At 32.3% G+C, this 21,745-nt stretch overlaps 1 protein-coding gene across 5 annotated transcripts in view; it reads right to left on the reverse strand.

Annotated features, from left to right (window-relative positions):
* LOC145241477 (GTPase-activating protein and VPS9 domain-containing protein 1-like) overlaps positions 1 to 21,745 on the reverse strand; it is a 347,817-nt gene that overhangs the window by 19,249 nt on the left and 306,823 nt on the right. For all 5 annotated transcript variants that reach the window (XM_080104469.1, XM_080104467.1, XM_080104464.1 and 2 more), the window contains 4 exons: positions 11,459 to 11,527; positions 9,199 to 9,628; positions 6,039 to 6,173; positions 4,879 to 5,002 (listed from right to left, as the gene is read on the reverse strand). In XM_080104469.1, the coding sequence (XP_079960595.1) occupies positions 4,879 to 5,002; positions 6,039 to 6,173; positions 9,199 to 9,628; positions 11,459 to 11,527 (758 nt within the window). The remainder of the gene's footprint in view (positions 1 to 4,878; positions 5,003 to 6,038; positions 6,174 to 9,198; positions 9,629 to 11,458; positions 11,528 to 21,745) is intronic.

The following is a 21,745-nucleotide window of genomic DNA, read 5'->3' on the forward strand; positions in this document are numbered from 1 at the left end:
AATAACTTATCTCACAAATTAACGTCCAATAAAGTAGATCCAGTCTTCATACAGGAATTTGGTTATAATAAATATATCTTTCCCAAACTTAAAAATTAAATCTTTTTTTTTTTTTTTTTTTTTTTTTTTGAGAGAGAGAGAGTGCTTTAAAATCGCCGGGGAGTGCCGCCTAAAATTTTAAAGAAGTAAATTTTAGGAGTTTAGTGCTTTTCAAAGACGGTTATCATAATTTATTATGATCATTTAATTTTCTTTTTTTTCCTCCCCCCCACACCTTTCCACATGGTTCAGTAGTTAACCAGTGCTCCTGTTGCTGTCAGTCAGCTATCTTTACCTAAGTTTTAATTTCTAGTTAAAAGAATTTTTCATGAATGGAATCAGCATTTTTAAAAATTATTTTTTTAGTTGTATATATTGTATTTACTCTTTGAAGTTAAGGAGGGTTAAAAAAAAAATGGTGACACCTAGATGGTGACGTAGGCAAAAAAAAAAAAAAAAAAAAAAAAAAAAGACACTGCGATTTCGACCCTCACTAATAAAACTGCTCTGAGTGACTAGTTGGTAATTTTTTGTTCCTTTTCTTTTTTATTTTGCTCCTCCAATTTATTTGGATGCTTCATAGTTAAATGTTTTAACATGTTGGTTGTGGTCATGTTAGATGGTTTTATTCCTCGCAATATTTTAATTTGACAGACTTTGCAAATGGCTTTCAACTCATCATCTTCAAAAAGACTTTTTTTTTTTTACTTTGGGCCATATTAGAAAATTCAGTTTATCTGTAAACAAATAATTTACTATTAAATTTTGTTTTAAAGCTAGTCACTTATTTGGATAATTAATTGAAAATAATCCGCTAAAAAAGACAAAAAGAAAAAAATACAAAGGGATGGGGCGGTAAATTGTACCAATCGGTAGTTAACAAAAAAAACTTATAGAATTTAATTTTTGAAACCAATGTATAAAAGTTTACATAATGAAATGCAAATATGCATTTTCGGGTTTGTATTACTGTACACATAGATTCGAAAAAGTTGTCAAAAAACAAATATATAACAAACAAATATTATCCAAAGGCAAGATAAGTTACTTTTCTACCAAACTGGGTAATTTATTTTGTTTTTATTCAATGTAACATGTTTATTCAGCTCGAAAAACATGCAGTGTTTACCGATGTATTGGAAAATTCAAAATGGCGCGCGACACTCTCTTTAACATGGTAAGTTCGGGAAAAGGTGTTATAAATAATAAACTAGACAAAATACTATTAAAAAAACACTGAATATATGTCAAAATATGTCACGATAACATATATTGAGCGAGTTTCTAGCAGTATTTTGTATAGTTTATTATTTATAACATCTTTTCCTGAACTTACCGTGTTAAAGAGAGTGTCGGGCGCCATTTTGAATTTTCCAATACATCGGTAAACACTGTATGCTTTTCGAGCTGAATAAACATGTTACATTGAATAAAAACCCCAAAAATATATCCAGTTAGGTAGAAAAATAACTTATCTTGCCTTTGATAACATTTATTTGTTATATATTTGTTTTTTTTACAACTTTTTCGAATCTATGTGTACAGTAATACAAACCCGCATTTTCTTTTGAATTTTTTTTTTGGTTGACTGTGTTCAATTCACACATGGTTAATGCGGTTCAATATTGCTAAACTATAAGTCCTTAGTAAAATTCTATTTATAAATACTTTTTAAAATGAAATTATTTAATTAATCGTAAATATTATTTAGACATAAAAATTAATTGATTACAAAACCTTTTAAAAAAATATATATTAATTTCTTTTTCGTTCGGCAAAAAACTGCGCAAAACACTTTTAATTTTCAATTTAAAATTCTAGAAAAAAGATTATATTATTCTGCTTTTAATATAATCAAATTCAGGGTTTTATCTTTCTGGAGAAAAAAAAAAATAATGGATTTTATTTCAATGAAATTAAAAAAAAACAAACTTGACTGAATTGAATTAATTACCCGTAAATTAACTTTAGGTTTGGAAGAGATATGTATGGGGTCGATTTTTTTGAAACTTCAAAAGAAACCGACTACTGTCAAAACTTTGCGAAATAATACGTGATCAATTTTATTTTAGAGATATTTCTTTCAAAAGCCTTCTTTTAAAAAAAGAAAAAAAAAGTATATTGTTCTATTAAACCTTTTACTGTTTAAATAATTTGACTTTGCTCGTTTTATTTTAAGAAAATATAAGTTGAAAAAGCATTTTCATTCACTATTAGAAGATTTGTCAGTAAAAAAAAAACAATCGCCAAAAAGATAAGCGTTTTTTTTTATTTTTACTCGCAATGTAGAGCCTTGCATACTTCTTTTCAAGTTAACTCTTTTGTAGTTTTGATTACAATAGATCTGAATGAATGAACCTTGTAAGGGAGGGGCACTAAGCATTGCCCTGTTAATAATGAATTTCTTTGGTTTCTTTTTATTTCTCCCTTGCGGTTAGAAATATCAGGAAATTTTTTCCTTTTTTTCAACATCAGACTAAAAGAATCGTAATGAAGGAATCGGAAAATTAAGGTATTTTTTAACGATGCGATTCCGATTCCGATACCTCCCAAAATACACGATTCTTATGATTAACGATTCCGATTCCGATTAATGGTCCCACCACTAATATATATATATATATATATATATATATATATATATTACAAACACATACACCCCACTCCCAATAGATACAGACTCAACAATGTTTAATGCTTAAACTGAAATTGAAGCTGCGCAAATGTTTTGGAAAGTGACTGCCACCCATCATTGCTTTATTATAAGATGTTGCTCAATTTGACTCTTTAAATCGACAATTTAATAGCAAAGTCTAAAAGGATTATAATAAATCAAGGTTCCAATTAATTGGCTTCTACTAAAGGAGAAAACAGTTTGGGTTTTTGAAGTGTTAAAATACCCCCCCTCCTATTAAATCAGATTTCAAAATTAAAGTTAATTCAGTTTCAGAGGGTTACCCCTCATCCTTTTTAATGGTTTGTGATCTCTTTCATGAAGAATATTTGTAGATTTGTTTCAGTCATACATACTATGCAGGTTGTCTTAGCAGTAAGAGAAGTGATCCGGAATGAACTTTACACTCAGTCAAATATTTGTGAAAGTTAATTCAAAGCTAATGTCTATCACAGCAATTGAAGAGGCCATCACAGTTCAGTGTCAAAATAAGAGCATGTTAGAGTTATTGAGAATTTTTGTTGAATTATCATGCACACCTGGATCCAAAAAATGCTGTCTATGATTAAAACTGAATGGACAAACCATAGATTGAGTTTTTTTTTTTTATTATTAAGACAACTGTTCTCATTTTAGTTGTTATTTTTTCGTGTTTCGGTTGATGTAACCTCTTGTTCTCTTCAATTGTATCTTTTCCATACGGAATTTCAAACTAATCCACAGGTGTGGCTTTTTTCACATTGCTAAGTTTACTTGAAACAAACAAAATTTTAATTTCACATTTATTCACATATTTTAATCATTTTTATACAAATTTATTTTTGGAAAAAAAGAGTGATAGTGTGCGAGCATTAGTGTTTAAACTGAATTTAAAACAAAAACGTGGCATCATTTTTTAACAGGATAGTGCAGTTAGTAACCCTCCCCCCTTCTCTATGGGAGGGTCAATCAGCTTTTTGAACTCTTGCTTATGTCTTGTATATCTTTCTAGTTTATTATTGCTTGAAAATTAATCAACAAATATTTTAAAGGTTTAATAATTTATCATTCGTTTTCATTGAATCACTAATTTTTAATGCATCTAAAACCAAACTCCTATTCTTACATCATCAACGCTCTTATCCCCATCTGGCATCAATTGGGATGGATGGCTCTCGTCTGGGAGAGGCCCCATGTTTTGACAAGCTTCTGGGTTTGACCTTTACTCCTGATCTGAAATGGAACACGTACATCAAGTCTGTTGCCAAGGTCGCTGGAAAGATGGTGGGATCCTTCTACCGCTCCAAAAGATATCTCACTGCTGATACAATTCTCTATCTGTATAAAAGCCAAGTACATCCAAGGATGGAATACTGCTGCCATATCTGGGCAGGAGCTGCTAAAAATAGCCTATCCTGCCTTGACAGAGTACAAAATAGACTTCGTAGCTTAGTGGGGGATACCCTTTTCTCTACCCTGCAACCTCTCTTCCACAGAAGAGACGTTGCGAGCATATCCTTGTTTTATCGTTATTTCCATGGCAGGTGCTCGTCTGAACTCCAATCTCTGGTCCCCCCTCGCCAATCTTTCACGAAAAACACCCGTCTAGCTGAATCCACTGTGAAAAATTTCCCCCACTCTTTATCTGTGCCTAAATCAAAACATGGATTCCATGAACAAAGCTTCTTTCTTAGAACTGCACGCCTGTGGAACTCTGTTCCGTCTGCCTGCTTCCCACCTGACTACAACCTGGATGTCTTCAAGTCCAACGTTAACAAATTCCTAATGAACTGCCCTCTTAAGTAAACACTTCATCAAATCTCCACACTAACGTACTGTACTTGCAATAACCCTTATCCCTGAGTGGCTTCTGGGCCTTGATAAGTGGTGACCAGCATGTAAAAAAAAAAAAAAAAAAAAAAAAAAAAAAAAAAAAAAAAAAAGAAAATTACTTTTACTATTGCATATATATGAAAAAAATGAGGGAATAAAATTATGAATAACACTAAACATTTATTTATGACCTGCTTAAAAAATAATTATGCATATTAGGCAGGAAATGAACTGATAACATATTTCAAAACACTGTTATATTAGTGATCTAAATAAAAATAACCCATTTTAATGGTATATAGGAATGATAACTGAAACTTTCAGTTACTTTGATTTATTTTTATATTCTTTACCTTTTCATCGGACATGGTAAGCCTTTGGAAATCTGACATAAAATTTGAAAGCAATCTGTCTTTACTTTCGATGAAACGCTGAACACACACATTACTCATATGATTATTGCAGATTTCCTTATCCCTGCAAAATAAAAAAAATTAGCATTTCATTAATGTCAATCAAAACTTTTTTAAATTTACTATTCAGAACATAAAAAAAATTTTAGCTTACAAAACTATCCTTGTACAGATTACATGGACAGAAAGGGAATTCCTGTATTTTGGAGTTAAGGTTTCTTGAACAGAAATAATTGAAAGCAATTCTCAGAGCATGCTTGCATCCAGTGAGAATGTTGGAGGCTGAATACTTTGACCTACAGCTGCAGCAATACATATGGCTTCCTCAATATGATGAATTTCTTATGAAATTATTTTCCCTTTGTTTATTAGTAAATGAAGACCTAGATCTGATCTTTCGTTCGCCACCATGCCAATTATTTCTTTCATTCTAACAACTTCTTAAAACAAGATTGGGTGGAGGGTGCTCTATGCTGAAACCATTACTTCATATATAATGTAAATAATAATATGGGATTCAGGGGTGGGAGCAAGATTATACAGAGGTATCCATATATTCCAAGACAATGCTGATAGTACCTATTCTGCCAATATATACATTTACACTAAAACTCGCTTATATAAAATAGTTGATAGGAAAACACTGGCAGGTCTGAATGTTGAATGTTGTCCCTATCTAGTTGCCTCCCCACAAAAGAAGACTTAAACACAAGGTCAGTTTTTAATATGAGAAAATCCAGTTCCCAAAGAAACGCACTCTGGATGAGGAAAAAAATGGTCTCACTCTCAAAGGATTTCTTTTTCATTAACCGAGGCCAGAAAAGATGAAGTATAATATCAGAGCAGATACTAGATTTTGTTCTTATCCAAATGGCCAAAAATCATTGTTTTCTAAGTAGCAAATATTTGTCAATAATCAAACAGAATCTTGTACAAGTTTATAATTAATCAGAAAAAATACTTCTCCTTTCTAATTATTTAGATACAAATAATGACATCATGAAAAGTCGATGATGTACAATTGTCACTGATTACTCGTGTGTTAAATGTTTCAAATGGTATTCTGGTAAGAATATTGCTAAAAAGGGAAGAAATCTTACCGTTGTACACGCTGTAAAAATCCTTGCAAGTAATGAAGGCTTGTCAACAATCCCTGTTTAGAGCGAGTCAAATAAGCCACATAGTGTGATCGTCCCTTATACTCTTCTGCTAAAGAACGCAAAAGTTTCATACATCTACAAAAAGAACAAAAAAAATACACTTCACAATAATTGACAACCTTACAATTCCTCATCTATATCTTACATTCCTTACATCTATATAAAGAAAATTTAAATATTTCAAAAATACATTTTCAATTGGTAGAAATAAGATGACTTTGTATCGATTACTCATTCAGTCCCCTCCCCTCCATTATTTCTATCACATTTTGAATACTTATATAGAAAACTTAATACTTATTAGTTGTATCACCTGGGATAAAGTTATTTCATTTTTTTGCACAGCAATTTTTTGCTGATTTTAAGATTGAGGTGATTAGCAGTTGTTTCAGTGAGACTAATTTTTTCAATAAAATAAAGAACATTATTATATTTGCTAATAACATGGCACAAAGATAACACATGAAACTTGGCTAGTCAGAAGCAAAGACTGATCTGTTGGCTGATGTCAACTATTTGCACTTGAAAAGATAATTTTATGTATTAGATATAAAACAGATTTTAGAATAATACAATGTTGATTTAATAAAGGTGAATTTTGCAATAAAACGACTTGCATTTCGCTCAGTAATTTTTCTCCAATTTTCAATATACCAAAATTTAGCTAAAATAATGTCACAGAAAGTCAGAAGCGATATATGGAAAATAAAACAGTCATAGCTTTCTCTTGGTTCTTATTTATTGACCATGATATGTTTTTTTTCGGAAATCCTTGTCCACAACCTCGTTCCGCCACAGAGAGTGGGAAAGAATATATAATATTACTAGTAAGTTAAAAGATGCTTCATAAAAAAAAAAAAAGTTTTCATTTTTAAAAATATTAAACTGAAAAAATTGTATACTGTTGTATTTCATCCAAACATGTACAGCAATTGTTACTACAGTTAGTACTGAGAAAAAGAAAGGGTCCATCTATTTATAATTGCTGATTTTCCCTACGGAAAGAACTGGGTGATTTCATTTTTCCTGCATTAACTCATTCACTTTCTGCATATCAACTTTTTAATCGTTAAATTAGAACGCTTTTCACTTCCTTTGTCGTCGTGGCCGAGCAGTAAGTTGTCAGGATTTTTATCACTTTCTTTTCCACCTTCGCGTCAAGGCTTCGGGTTCAAGCCTACCTACCTACTAACACATTTTTTTATTTTTTTTACACCTCCAAACACCCGGGCAACGACAGGCACCCATGCTAGTCTATATATATAAAAGTGAAAATGTGTGTTTGTGTGAGTGTGTGTGCATTTTTGTGTATGTCTGCCAAAGGCTTTTTTCGCTGGGCTTATCGGTCGGCTCACTCCTTAAAACTTTTTTATATGCTATCTAAATCAAAATATCTACAACTTAAGAATGGGGATCGCGGCTATCTTTAATTTGCCAGACTTTTATGCGCTATTTTCGTCTTTGTTATGCTTTTCAGTATAAAAAAAAAGCGAATGATGGGGCGGGAGAAACAGAAACTGGCTTGCAGCGCAAAACTAGGTCAAACATCACGCGACTTAACTTTCTCGCACCTGTCAATTTCACTTTATAAACGTTAACTTATGACACTTATCATTTCCTCTCCCCCTCATAGCCGAGATGGTTAGGTCTCGGGTATTTTTTTCATTTCGTTTCCACCTTCGTGTCAAGGCTTCGGGGTTCAAGCCTACCTTCCTACTAAAACTTTTTTTTCTTTTACACCTCCAAACACCCGGTTAACGATTTTTTTTTTTTTTTTAAACAGGGTTGTTTTGATCTACTACCCACCCCCACCAAAGCCCCAGGCAATGCCGGGTACCTTCCACAAGTCTAATATATAAAAGGCAAAATGTGTGTGTGTGTGTTTGTATGTCTTGCAAAAACATTTATTTCTTCACCCTCAACTCAGCTGTTTTGTACAAGGAGCGGTCGCTTTTTTTGGCAACATTTTAGTAAGTCATCGGCTCCTTTCGATTGACTATGTTTAAATTCAATGTTCGCTACTTCTGGTTACGCGATAGAGCCATCGGCTTAGACGTTTCTTTTTTTTTTTGTACTCCTTCGTATTATGGGTTTGAGCCTGCCTACAACCACTTTTTTTTAGCACCTCTCTACATCCAAACTGCCTACTGTTGTTTTGATCCCCCTCCCCCTACAATCATTTTATCCCCCCCCAGGGGTTCCTTACTACACCTCAACACACCTAGGCAACGCCGGGTACCCCCACTAGTAGCCAATAAAAGTTACTTTGCAACCTACATGCATCATTTTTTACTGTTTTTAAGTAGTTTTAAATGATTTTTATTTAATCTCAAATATTAACTCTCGGCTTTTAATTTCCAGCCAAAGATAGTTGCCATCTTGTCCATTGACAGCCCGGCTAGTCTAATCTTAAATTATCACAAATTTTTTTTTTTTTTTTTTTGAAGGTGGGTGGAAGAGGAGGAAAGTATATGATATTGGAAAGTACCGTCCACACAAGGAAAGTATTTTTTTGAGAGGGTGCCACTACTCCTCCCTCCTTGTGCCCCCACCCAAAAAAGAAAAAAATTAAATTACAAATGAGAACAAAAATAGACAGAAATTTAAATTTTTATTTGTGTATCCACAATACTACTATGCAATTTCAGAACAATCTATTCCAATTTTATTTTAAATATTTAAAAAATATTTTAATGGTATTTCTATTATACTTAAAAAATAATGTAACAGTATTTATTTTGATTTTATTTTTAATATTTTGACACAAATTTTTATTGGATATAAAAAAATAAAATTTTCAAAGACTTTTCAAGACATTTTCCATATTTTCAAGGATTTTTCAAAGTAACAATAGAAATAAGATCTTTTCAAGGCAAAAGTCAAAATTCAAGGATTTTTCAATCTGTACGAACCCTGCTTGAGCATCTGTTTCATTTGTTGCCATTGAGTCAAAACATTTCTGAGAGATTAAAATAATTTAAAAAGAAAAAACAAAAAAAAAAAAAAAATCAAAGTTTCATCTCGATGAAAAAGAAATTTTGATGTTTTAAAAACTGATTCACGTTTTTTTTATTAAATGTTTGGGAAAGAGTTACCTTACCCATCATTATCAAACAATCGAATACATCGGATGACTTCATGCAGCTGTGCCACCATCTCTTTGTTGCGCAAGTTGATTGCTTCAGCCAACTGTGCACGCAGGATGTGTACAAGGTCATTCTCTTTCCACTGAGTACCATCAGATGCAGCACCTTCATCACACGGACTCGTTGAAATCCAACGACATGACGAATGATAACCAACTGAACAATTCTGGTAGTCGCCAACACTTAGCACCAAACGGAGTTTTCTCTTCGCATCAGAGAATGCAAAACAATTCTCAATATTGTTTGGGTCATAATAAGGAACATCATTTTCTTCCTCTTTCGTAGAATGGTGTTTCTCTTTGGCACTACTTTCGTCGGCTATATTCTGGGAAGATGATGCACTAGGTTTCTTCCGATATTTTGCAAGAATATCATCTCCCGTTTCTGAAATTTCAAATAAAAAAAAAGACTAATGTTGCATTTATCTAACATATTTTGTCGATTTTTCAAAGTCAGACTTAAATAGGAAGTCATTTAACATTTATCAATAGTTGATTCAAATTACTTTTTTTTTCATTTCTCACATTTACTATGTTACTGATTATATAGATTTTATTTCTGAAAATACTTATTCTGGGTAAAAAAATATTTAGAATGGATATTTTTTTCTTCATTAAAATGATAGATGACTAAGATTTTACCCCTCCTCTCAAAAATACCTTCCTTCTAAAGAATTTAAAATTATTAGCAAATCCTTTGGAAACTACATCTAATAATTTTATAGAGATTAAAACACCATTATTGTAATTAGTTATAGTTTTCTGAGAATTTAGTCCAGTACAGTTAGTCATGATGTCACTCTACCATGGACAAAAAAAAGGGGGGGTGCACTCAGGATTATTTGTAGAAATGTTGAAGGCATTGATATAATCATAAACTTGACAAATCAGATCATAAAAGATGTTTTGAAAGTCAGTACAATAATAAACTATTACAAGGATAAAGGAGCTCTGGATGCAATCAGAAAAGCGTAAAGTAAATGGATCAAATCTTAAAAGTGGTTAAGAGAATAACTGAACAACAAATAAGTCATTTGAAGCATAGAAAAAATACAGTTTTGTTTGAACAATGATGCTAATCTTGAGACAAATGCAAAGCAAGTATTTTGATAAGAAGAAGGACCTGTATTTTGCTTTTGTGGATTTGAAGAAAGTTTGACAAAGTGCCAAGAGATGTTGTCTGATGAGATCTGCATAAATTAGGCTTGGTCGTTCAGGCAATGTACAGAAATGCTGAAAATCATGTTAAAATTAACAGCACATTTAATAATAACTTTAATGTTAAAGTACATCAGAGATATGTAACATGGCAGTTTCTTTTCATTTGTGTCTTAAAAGTATTGCCGAGAGAGTTTTGTATGTGTTTTCTGCCCAATTCGTGGAAATGGAACAAATCAATTTCTTGTGGTACTTGTGAAACTAAATATATGATTTGAAAAATTAAAAAAAAACAAAAAAAACAACATTAACACTTTGGTAAAAATAAATAAAACCGCATATTTTTAAAAACTGCAAAAAGATATAAATACAAAATCACAAGCAGTTCCAGTTGAGTACAACTAGTTATTTTAAAATGTGTTTTCATTCAAATTAGTTTCATTGTCAAAAACATTTGTGCCCAGTCATGGCTGACCTCAGCACATCAGAGAAACTCGGAGAAAAATATCAAATCCTCATAACAATTTACAAAATTTAAAATATTGAAAGTATCAATGGAACCTTTGGTTGCTATTCTGTGAAATAAAGGATAGGAGAACTTTGGAAATTTCGCCCAAAATATACAGCACATGGAGATCACCATGAAAACTGATATGCCATAAAAATATTCCAATTTTGTGATGATAATGTTGTCTATCATATAAAATGATTGGATGTAAAACTTTCGGGGGGGGGGGGGTTATACATGGATTTAATAACTTTATTCAACATTTAAAAGGCTTCCAAAACGAAACATTAAAATGGTTGACTTGTATATGAAGAAGCCAAAATGCATTCTGGTGGATTTAATTTTGTGGATTTTATCTTTCAAAAAGAATTTTTTTAAATTTTATTTTACATTACTAGATGTTTTTTTATTTCATATTGAAATGATTACTAGTAAATCAACAATAATTATCAAAATTCTATTTCCACAAGAAATATAAAGTTATCCCTAATTTAATTAATATAGAGAAAAAATATAACACTTTTTATTGAGAATCAAAATTATTCTTACCTGTACAAATTGGAGGTTTCATCATATTACCTCCCCCATCAAAGCTATCGCCACAAGCACCAAGTTCTTCTGAAAATAAATGCAAAGTTTGATTATTTGTGGGGAAAAAAGCTTTTTTCGTCTTTGAATCAACTGCAAATTGAAAACAATTTTTGAACTCAAGATGCAAGCAATGAAGCAAAGGGAAAAAGTTGAATGTTACATAGTCTAGTGAGTATTAGTTATGGATGTTGGTAACTTCTTTGCAGTTGACAACAGACTACCCAAATGTTGAAACAATGTTCACACAAGGAAGAAACAAGACAAAGTAATTTAGTAATTATTTTCTATAAATTTTCAACATTGGACCGGTGGGAATGTGGGGAAAAAGTAATTTTAAAAAAATATTATTTTTCAATTAAAGTCAAAGTTTTTTAAGCTCCGTTTTCATACAAGCATCTTGGAGAAGGTGAAAAAAAGCCTCTGTAATATGTAAAAAGATAAAATATAAAAAATATCATTAAGCGAATATGTTTTTTATTATTTTGTTACATTATTACTACATCACCACTATAACCACCTTTACAGACATCACTATCTATTCAGCAACTACTTATATGTGAGAGTAACAAACAGCTGTTTCTGTTGAGGAAGAAGATTATGGGTAATCTGTGGAGATGAAAGAAATGCCCACAATATGCTACATAACTTATTTTCTATTTCCTTAACTAAGAAGGGATTTAGTTTATGCAGACTTTACATACTACATAAAGCCGAGTTTATGTACAAATGACATCTTCTATATAAATTGACTGCAAGCCAGAGCAGGGATCTCAGTGAGATTTTTGGAGTTTTTCAAGAACTGACCATGAAAAATTCCAAGACAGTGGAAAATTTCCCAAGAATACAGAATAAATAAGAATAACTAAAATACTAAATTAATTTACATGCATAAAAGATACTAAATTTCATTATGATTTTTCATCCACTCCACCATTTTCTTAATGTTGCTCAAGTCTTCTTTTTCCTTTAAAAGTCTATTGTGATATATTCTGTACACACCACTTTCAAGATCATGATAATGGAGGTTGTCAAGTGCAACAAGATCCATTATTCCATGACATAATTTGCTTTGCCAAGAGTCTGTCTTTAACTTGTTTGTTACTTTAGTTTTCAGACAATTTACCCTAGAGAAAATTATTTTGACACTTACAGAAGAATGTGGCAAAACACACAAGTTTGTCATAAAATAAGAAAGTAAATTAAATTTGTTATTATTTCATTAATTTGATTTCTGCGTTTAGGAATATTTTCAGTTCACTTGTAGAAAACCGAAAACACCTCCATTGGTCATCTGAATTTGCTCTGATACAAAGGAAAGAAAATGTATTGCCAAAGGACTAATTGTTGATGGGGATTGGTGCAGGTAACTTGCAATTTTAGGATATTGAACTCTAAGTTTAGCTGTAATGTTACTTTCATCTAATGGAAATCACTTTGTAATTTGGCATGAAAGTTCAATCAGGAATGTTAAGCAATCGTTCTTCATCTGTAATACAAAAACTAAGTATGTCCTTATACTAAGTTGAAAAAAAGAAAACAATTGGTACAATATGAAATGTTCAGATTGAATTTCTAAATTTAAAGCATTCACTTTCTGCAGAATGTATTGAAGAAAGAGAAGCAAGTGCTTTGTTTTGCAGTTGATTAAAATTTTATAGATATTACTAGCATTATCAATCTTGTCTATTTTTGCTTCAATTTCAAAATAGAGCAAGAAAGCATCATACTGCTCCAAAATAAGTGAAATCATTTTCTCTCAAAAGCCATTGAGTCTGTACCAATTTAGGAATTTTGTGATTTGTTGTATTCACAACACTTAGTATAAAAAAATCTGTTGTTTTTTTTTTTTGTTTTTTTTGCACTCTGAAAGAAAAACGATGCTAGATCTTGTAAAAAAAAAAAACGATGCTAGATCTTGTAAAAAAAAAAACGATGCTAGATCTTGTAAAAAAAAAAACGATGCTAGATCTTGTAAAAAAAAAAACGATGCTAGATCTTGTAAAAAAAAAAACGATGCTAGATCTTGTAAAAAAAAAAACGATGCTAGATCTTGTAAAAAAAAAACGATGCTAGATCTTGTAAAAAAAACGATGCTAGATCTTGTAAAAAAAACGATGCTAGATCTTGTAAAAAAAAACGATGCTAGATCTTGTAAAAAAAAACGATGCTAGATCTTGTAAAAAAAAAAACGATGCTAGATCTTGTAAAAAAAAAAACGATGCTAGATCTTGTAAAAAAAAAAAAAAAAACGATGCTAGATCTTGTAAAAAAAAAAAAACGATGCTAGATCTTGTAAAAAAAAACGATGCTAGATCTTGTAAAAAAACGATGCTAGATCTTGTAAAAAAAAACGATGTTAGATCTTGTAAAAAAAACGATGTTAGATCTTGTAAAAAAAACGATGTTAGATCTTGTAAAAAAAAACGATGCTAGATCTTGTAAAAAAAAACGATGCTAGATCTTGTAAAAAAAACGATGCTAGATCTTGTAAAAAAAAACGATGCTAGATCTTGTAAAAAAAAACGCTGCTAGATCTTGTAAAAAAAAACGCTGCTAGATCTTGTAAAAAAAACGCTGCTAGATCTTGTAAAAAAAAACGATGTTAGATCTTGTAAAAAAAAACGATGCTAGATCTTGTAAAAAAAACGATGCTAGATCTTGTAAAAAAAAACGATGCTAGATCTTGTAAAAAAAACGATGCTAGATCTTGTAAAAAAAAACGCTGCTAGATCTTGTAAAAAAAACGCTGCTAGATCTTGTAAAAAAAAACGCTGCTAGATCTTGTAAAAAAAACGCTGCTAGATCTTGTAAAAAAAAACGATGTTAGATCTTGTAAAAAAAAACGATGCTAGATCTTGTAAAAAAAACGATGCTAGATCTTGTAAAAAAAAACGATGCTAGATCTTGTAAAAAAAACGATGCTAGATCTTGTAAAAAAAAAAACGCTGCTAGATCTTGTAAAAAAAACGCTGCTAGATCTTGTAAAAAAAAAACGCTGCTAGATCTTGTAAAAAAAAACGATGCTAGATCTTGTAAAAAAAAAAAACGATGCTAGATCTTGTAAAAAAAAACGATGTTAGATCTTGTAAAAAAAAAACGATGCTAGATCTTGTAAAAAAAAAAACGATGCTAGATCTTGTAAAAAAAACGATGTTAGATCTTGTAAAAAAAAAACGATGCTAGATCTTGTAAAAAAAACGATGCTAGATCTTGTAAAAAAAAAAAACGATGCTAGATCTTGTAAAAAAAAACGATGCTAGATCTTGTAAAAAAAAAACGATGCTAGATCTTGTAAAAAAAAACGATGCTAGATCTTGTAAAAAAAAAACGATGCTAGATCTTGTAAAAAAAAAACGATGCTAGATCTTGTAAAAAAAACGATGCTAGATCTTGTAAAAAAAACGATGCTAGATCTTGTAAAAAAACGATGCTAGATCTTGTAAAAAAACGATGCTAGATCTTGTAAAAAAACGATGCTAGATCTTGTAAAAAAAACGATGCTAGATCTTGTAAAAAAAAAACGATGCTAGATCTTGTAAAAAAAAAACGATGCTAGATCTTGTAAAAAAAAAACGATGCTAGATCTTGTAAAAAAAAACGATGCTAGATCTTGTAAAAAAACGATGCTAGATCTTGTAAAAAAACGATGCTAGATCTTGTAAAAAAACGATGCTAGATCTTGTAAAAAAAACGATGCTAGATCTTGTAAAAAAACGATGCTAGATCTTGTAAAAAAACGATGCTAGATCTTGTAAAAAAACGATGCTAGATCTTGTAAAAAAAACGATGATAGATCTTGTAAAAAAAACGATGCTAGATCTTGTAAAAAAAACGATGCTAGATCTTGTAAAAAAAAACGATGCTAGATCTTGTAAAAAAAACGATGTTAGATCTTGTAAAAAAAAACGATGCTAGATCTTGTAAAAAAAAAACGATGCTAGATCTTGTAAAAAAAACGATGCTAGATCTTGTAAAAAAAACGATGCTAGATCTTGTAAAAAAAACGATGCTAGATCTTGTAAAAAAAAACGATGCTAGATCTTGTAAAAAAAAACGATGCTAGATCTTGTAAAAAAAACGATGCTAGATCTTGTAAAAAAAACGATGCTAGATCTTGTAAAAAAAACGATGCAAGATCTTGTAAAAAAACGATGCTAGATCTTGTAAAAAAAAACGATGCTAGATCTTGTAAAAAAAACGATGCTAGATCTTGTAAAAGAAAACAATAAGAAGGGATGCAAAACGCTCATCGCTTTACTAGAACAAAAAGAAAATGAGTGGCAAACACATCCCATAACAAAAACAGAAGACATCAACTCTCAGAAGCTTTTGCAAACCACCATGTTTCCCCAATCATGGAAGAACAGTTGCCACAAAATAGGCCAAAAATATAGGGAGGAATACTTTTTCTCCAAAAAAAATAGTTGTGCTTGAGATGTGGATGTACACTCCAAAACTAACCGATCATTATGAATGAATGATTAGTATACATATATGATTATATATTTATATATATTGGATTCACTCCTATACTAATTAACTGATCATTATAAATTTAATGTATTATATATGTTTGTATAGATGTCATATTCCAAAAATCACAATGATTTTTTAATGTATTTACATGTACAAGAAATTCTATCAAAGTAATAAGGTACTTGTGTAGTATAGAACTCATAAAAAAATAAATAAAAATATTACTTGTGACATACATAAAAGCTATTAAAACCGAAAATCACATTTAATATTTGAAATAAGGTGCTTCTTCTCTATAGCACTCAGATAAAAAAAATTTTTTACCCTTGGCATACAGAAAATTTAGCACAACAGAAAATTGCATGAGTTCATTTTAAAATTAGAAAAAAAGTACTTGTACAGCATCCTCCCGATAAATAAGGTACTTGTACAGTATAGTAGTCTTATGAAAAACAAAGGAAATCTTACCTGTAACAGACACGAAAGTAATCCATACCGAAAATTATGTATTATATTCAAGTAGTATGACATTTATATAAGGAATAAGGTGCTTCTTTAATATAGCACTCTATAATATAAAAACAACCTCTGACCTATGACATACGGAAAAGTTTGCACAACAGAAAATTATGTAAAATCATAGAGTAGTTTCATATTAGAAATAAGGTACTTGTACATTATTCTACCCAAGAAATAAGGTACTTGTGCAGTATAGTACTCATGAAAAAAAAACAAAAAAAAAAAACAAAGAAAATCCTACCTGTGATGTGCATAAAAGTTATTAAAACCGAAAATCATGTTATATATTTGTATAGCATGACTTCTAAATAAGGTGCTTCTTCACTATAGCACACAGATGAAATAACAAACAAATTTTTATTCTAGACACAGAAAATTTAGCACAACAGAAAATTATTTAAAAGTATTGAGTTCTTTCATTTTTAAATTAGAAAAAAAAAGGTACTTCTACAGTATCCTACCCAGGAAATAAGGTACTTGTACAGTGAAGTACCCATATGAAAAACAAACAAATGTGATGTACATTAGTTATCAAAATCGAAAATCATGTAATATATTCGAGTAATGTAATATATAATATATGCGGCGCTTCTTCACCATAGCACTCTGATGTAAAAACACACTCTTACCTTTGACATACTGAAAATTTAGCACAACACAAAATTATGTAAATAATTTTAAATATGTGTTGTACATTACCATCCCTAGGTAAGGAATTTTTTTTCCACATACGTGCTGTAAATATCCTGTCCTAGAGAAAGTACAATTATTCCATACATATGTTGTGTAATACCTGTCCTAGGGTAGGTAAAATATTCTTTTGCTGAAGATGGCAAATGATACATAGACATAAAAACTTCCTCTATCCTAAGAATAACAGGTATGTTCAAAATTTTTCTCATTGGCTTACGATCCCGAACAATTTAATATATATAAGTATTTAATCGGCTAAAACAATTGGTAAGGGGTTCAAAAAAGAGGCTCAAACACCTTGATGTGAAGAAATTTTATTATCCACTTCTTCCCGTGGAAGGTAATTCTTCTTAATCGATTAGTCATTACTATTAAACTCTGAAACTTAAGGAAGAAAACAAACAAAAACAGAAAAATAGGAGAAATATGATATCAAAAGGGAAAGTTCGTGACCTCTATGGGCTGCCAAAAATGTCCATCTGGCTTACACGTAATCTTGTAGTAGTAACCGAAAACGGGAGAGAGTGAAGGGAAAGAGAAGGAAAGAGAGATAGAGAAGGAGGAAGAAAGAAAGAAAAAAGGGGGGAGCACTTACTGGAAGCTTCTGGGTGCCCTTTTTTGAATGGAACTTTTAGAAAGTTTGTTTGTTGGGGCTTTTACTTTCCGAGTTTGTGTTGTTAAAAAGTTCTTTTTGTCAGTCCCTTTCCTGGAATTCGTTTCCCTGGTCCTTTTTGCAAAGGTTGAAATTTCAAGGAGGCAGAATATTTTTGAGTTTTCAAGTAGCTTAGAAACTTCCCAGCGGCGAATTTTCTTTTCAAAACTTCAATTATCTTTATCTCGATAATTATATTCAGTTTTCAAGTGTCTTAGAAAACTTTCAGCGCCGTAATTTCTTCTCTAACTTCAATTATCTTTATCTCGATAATTATGTTCAGTTTTCAAGTGTCTTAGAAAACTTTCAGCGGCGAATTTTCTTCTCTTAGTTCCTTTTTTTTTTTTCAACGACTTTAATGTCTCGTCAAGACAGAGTTGTACAACGCCTTAGTAATTTCCAGGCGTCCCTTTTTATCTGAGACCTTAAGGGAATACTTTCGACACTTGTTGTCTCGACGACGCCTTGTCCACAACTGTCGAATTAACTCAAAAATATCACACACGTGCTTCAATTTAGCACGAAAACGTCTCATCCAATCAACGGGGATAAGAGAGTCAAAAATGCCGGCAACTAACGATAACGTCTCATCCAATCAACGGGTATAAGGGAGTCAAAAATGCCGGCAACTAACGATAAAAGAAAAAAATGCCGGGAATTATTCTAATAGAATAGATAATGTTAGGACTTTATAAAAAAAAAAAAAAAAAAAAAAAAAAAAAGTTCTAACTTTTTTTTTTTAAACAAAAAAAAAATGTAAATTAAATATTTTCACACATCCGACCGTAACGACTTTTATACTATAAGTTATCCGGAAGTAGAAATCTTCTTTCACTCTAGAAAGACATGCTAGCTACGAGTTGACAAACAGACGGAGAACGGAATCTTCTAGCGCAACAACGTTAAGTATTTTTTTATTTTATTTTTCTTTTTTAAACTAATCCTAAATGTTTCTTTCTATGTTACCTTGTTTATAAACGTGTTTTTTCGTGTTTTATTTATGTATTTTGTCTGTATTCTCCTGTATTATCCGCCCCCCTCATTCTACAAAGTTAAACAATAAAAACAAACAAAATGCCGGCAACTAACGATAAAAGAAAAAATGCCGGGAATTATTCTAATAGAATAGATAATGTTAGGACTTTATTTAAGTAGTATACTTAATATATACTTTTACTGCAAGCTTGCATATATTGTAAATGCCTTCTTCTTGCTGGCAAATCAAACCATCTAATATAGTTAGCCTTATGTTCTAGTACATTCGAAATATAATACAGTGCAAAGAAACAGTTACTCATGAAAACGAACCACCTAAAGTAAAACCTTGAATAATTATCTAAACTCGAATGTAAATTAATATTAAGCCGACTTTACAAACTGATAATAGTTAATTATTGGATTTTAATTAATTATAAGATGAAACTCTAATAATTTAAACTCGATAGATAACGACAAACTTCCACCCATTAATATGGGAGGGGAGATTATCATCAAAAGTGTCCTGAATTGTTAACTTAGCACCGGATTTAATACTTAGATATTAAGTCACTTGTCCCCATTTCCCCCCTTTTTTTTTTTTAATGGAGAGTAGATAATACAGTGGATGTGTTATCGGCAGCTCCAGTAACTCTCGCTTCTCCTATTTTGTCATTCAGTCCTCATTCAATGAGTGATTTTTCTGATAAAGGGTGAAGAAAAAGCTGCTTAAAGGTCGGTACTACTTGGTGACCAGTAGTCTGAGATGTCGGAAATTTTTCTGTCTCTATCTGTCCTTGTGGCCATGTCACTAGTAAGGGTGCTGGAGGTAAACCTTTGTCTGGGCTGACGTTATCCGCCTGATAGTCAGGGACCTGAACCTTGGATTAACCACTAAGGAGGCTGTCCTATCAGCAGGCGCAAAGTACTGGGACTGCTGTATTGCCATTTGGTGAGTGGATCTGGACCATGCAGCAGTCTCTGGTGGGGCCTCTCGATGCCATACTAGTGGGTAATTGTTACGGCTTTACCTTTTCGTGTGCCACAAAAAAAAAAAAAAAAAAAAAATTTTCCTGTCTTTTTCTCTCTTATTTTCCCTCTCTGTACTGCTCTAACCAAGTATGCCGACCTATTCCACAAATCCCCAAACCTCAACATGAAATATCTCCAGAATAAAAACTCGATTAAACCTAGAACCCCATCTTCCAACGTAGATCCCTACTACCAGGTCTCCTTCTCCAACATCAGGGGTCTACGTTCCAACCTTCCAGAGGTTGAAACCCAATTACAGGAGACGAAACCGGACATATTCTTTCTAAGTGAAACTGGAATAGGGCCGACCACTTCCCTAGATGAGTTCATAATTAACGGATACTCAAATTTAACAGCTAAATCTGACCCCCAAGATCGCCATGGGCATGGAATATGTGCCTACATTAAGGATGGCTTCTCGTGTGGCAGGGATATCTCTAGAGAAGATCCTAATTTACCCTATATGTGCTTCAGGGTTGCACTTGCTAACACCACTGCATTTATATTTGCCCTCTATAGGCCCCACAACAGCGGAGTTACTATCTTTAAGAGCATATCTGAGAAAATAGACCACATACTGTCTTCACATCCCTCGGCTAACATCCACATATGTGGTGACTTCAACGTCCATAACGTGGAATGGCTGATCCATTCAAATAAGACAGATGATGAGGGGAGGTTTTGTCATGATTTTGCCATTGCTTATGATCTCACTCCGACCACTCCGTCGTATCAGTTAAGATAAAAACGAAATGTAAGAAGCCCCAGACGTACCCCTCCACCGTACTGTATACCGATACTCTATGGCTGACTGGGATAGCTTCCGTACATTCATATCTGATTTACCTCTGCACTCCATGTTTAAAAAGGATGTGTCCTCTATAGTATCAGATCTGACCGAATGGTTAATTGCAGGCATAGACCAAAAGAATGGTTAATTGCAGGCATAGACCAAAATTCCAACAAAAACCTAACAGCCAGCCATGGTTCTCCCCAGAATGTGCTGCTGCTATCGCGCACAGAAATCACTTTTTCCATAGCTACCAACGTAATAGATGCACTGAGACTAAAGCTGCTTTTAGGTCTGCCAGCAATCACTGTAAAAGAGTAATAAAAAATGCAAGAGAGCTATATGCCCAGTCTGTTAAATCCAAGGTAGCTGATCAGCGGCTTGGATCCCACCAGTTTTGGCAAATAACAAATAGGATCCTGAACAGAAGTGTGCGTTCTATCCCAACCATTATCAATGGACCAGAGGTCATCTCATCAGCGTCAGACAAGGCCAAACTATTTGCAAAGAACTTTGCAGCTAATTCTACCCTATGCGACAAAGGCCATCAACTCCCCATATTTCCTCCTATAACACAGAACAAGCTAGGTAACATACAAATATCCGTGCATGAGGTCGCCAAGCTAATAAAGAACCTAGATTCCAGTAAAGCAACTGGCCCTGATGGCATCCCAATTATAGTGTTTAAAAAGCTTCAACCAGAACTTGCTCCCATACTTACGAAACTATTTAAGCGCTGCCTTAAGGAGAAGTGCTTTCCGACTCCCTGGAAGACCTCATCAGTTTGCCCTGTATTTAAGAATTCAGGTGATAAGTCATCTCCCTCTCAATACAGACCTATAAGTCTCCTGTGTGTTATTAGTAAGTTGCTGGAATCCATATTAAATAGAGAAATAGTCAACCACCTCAGCAGAAACAACCTTCTTAGTGACACACAATATGGTTTCCGCTCTGCAAGATCTACCGCAGATGTGCTGACGGTTACATCCCACAGGATTAGTGAATCTCTTGACAAAGGCTTCCTTTCTAGGGCAATTGCTCTCGACATATCAAAGGCCTTCGACAAGGTATGGCATAAGGGTCTACTTCACAAGATTTCCAGCTACGG

Source organism: Euprymna scolopes, chromosome 20 (genome assembly GCF_053919585.1).
Source record: "Euprymna scolopes isolate OS-2025 chromosome 20, ASM5391958v1, whole genome shotgun sequence".
Lineage (NCBI taxonomy): Eukaryota > Metazoa > Mollusca > Cephalopoda > Sepiida > Sepiolidae > Euprymna > Euprymna scolopes.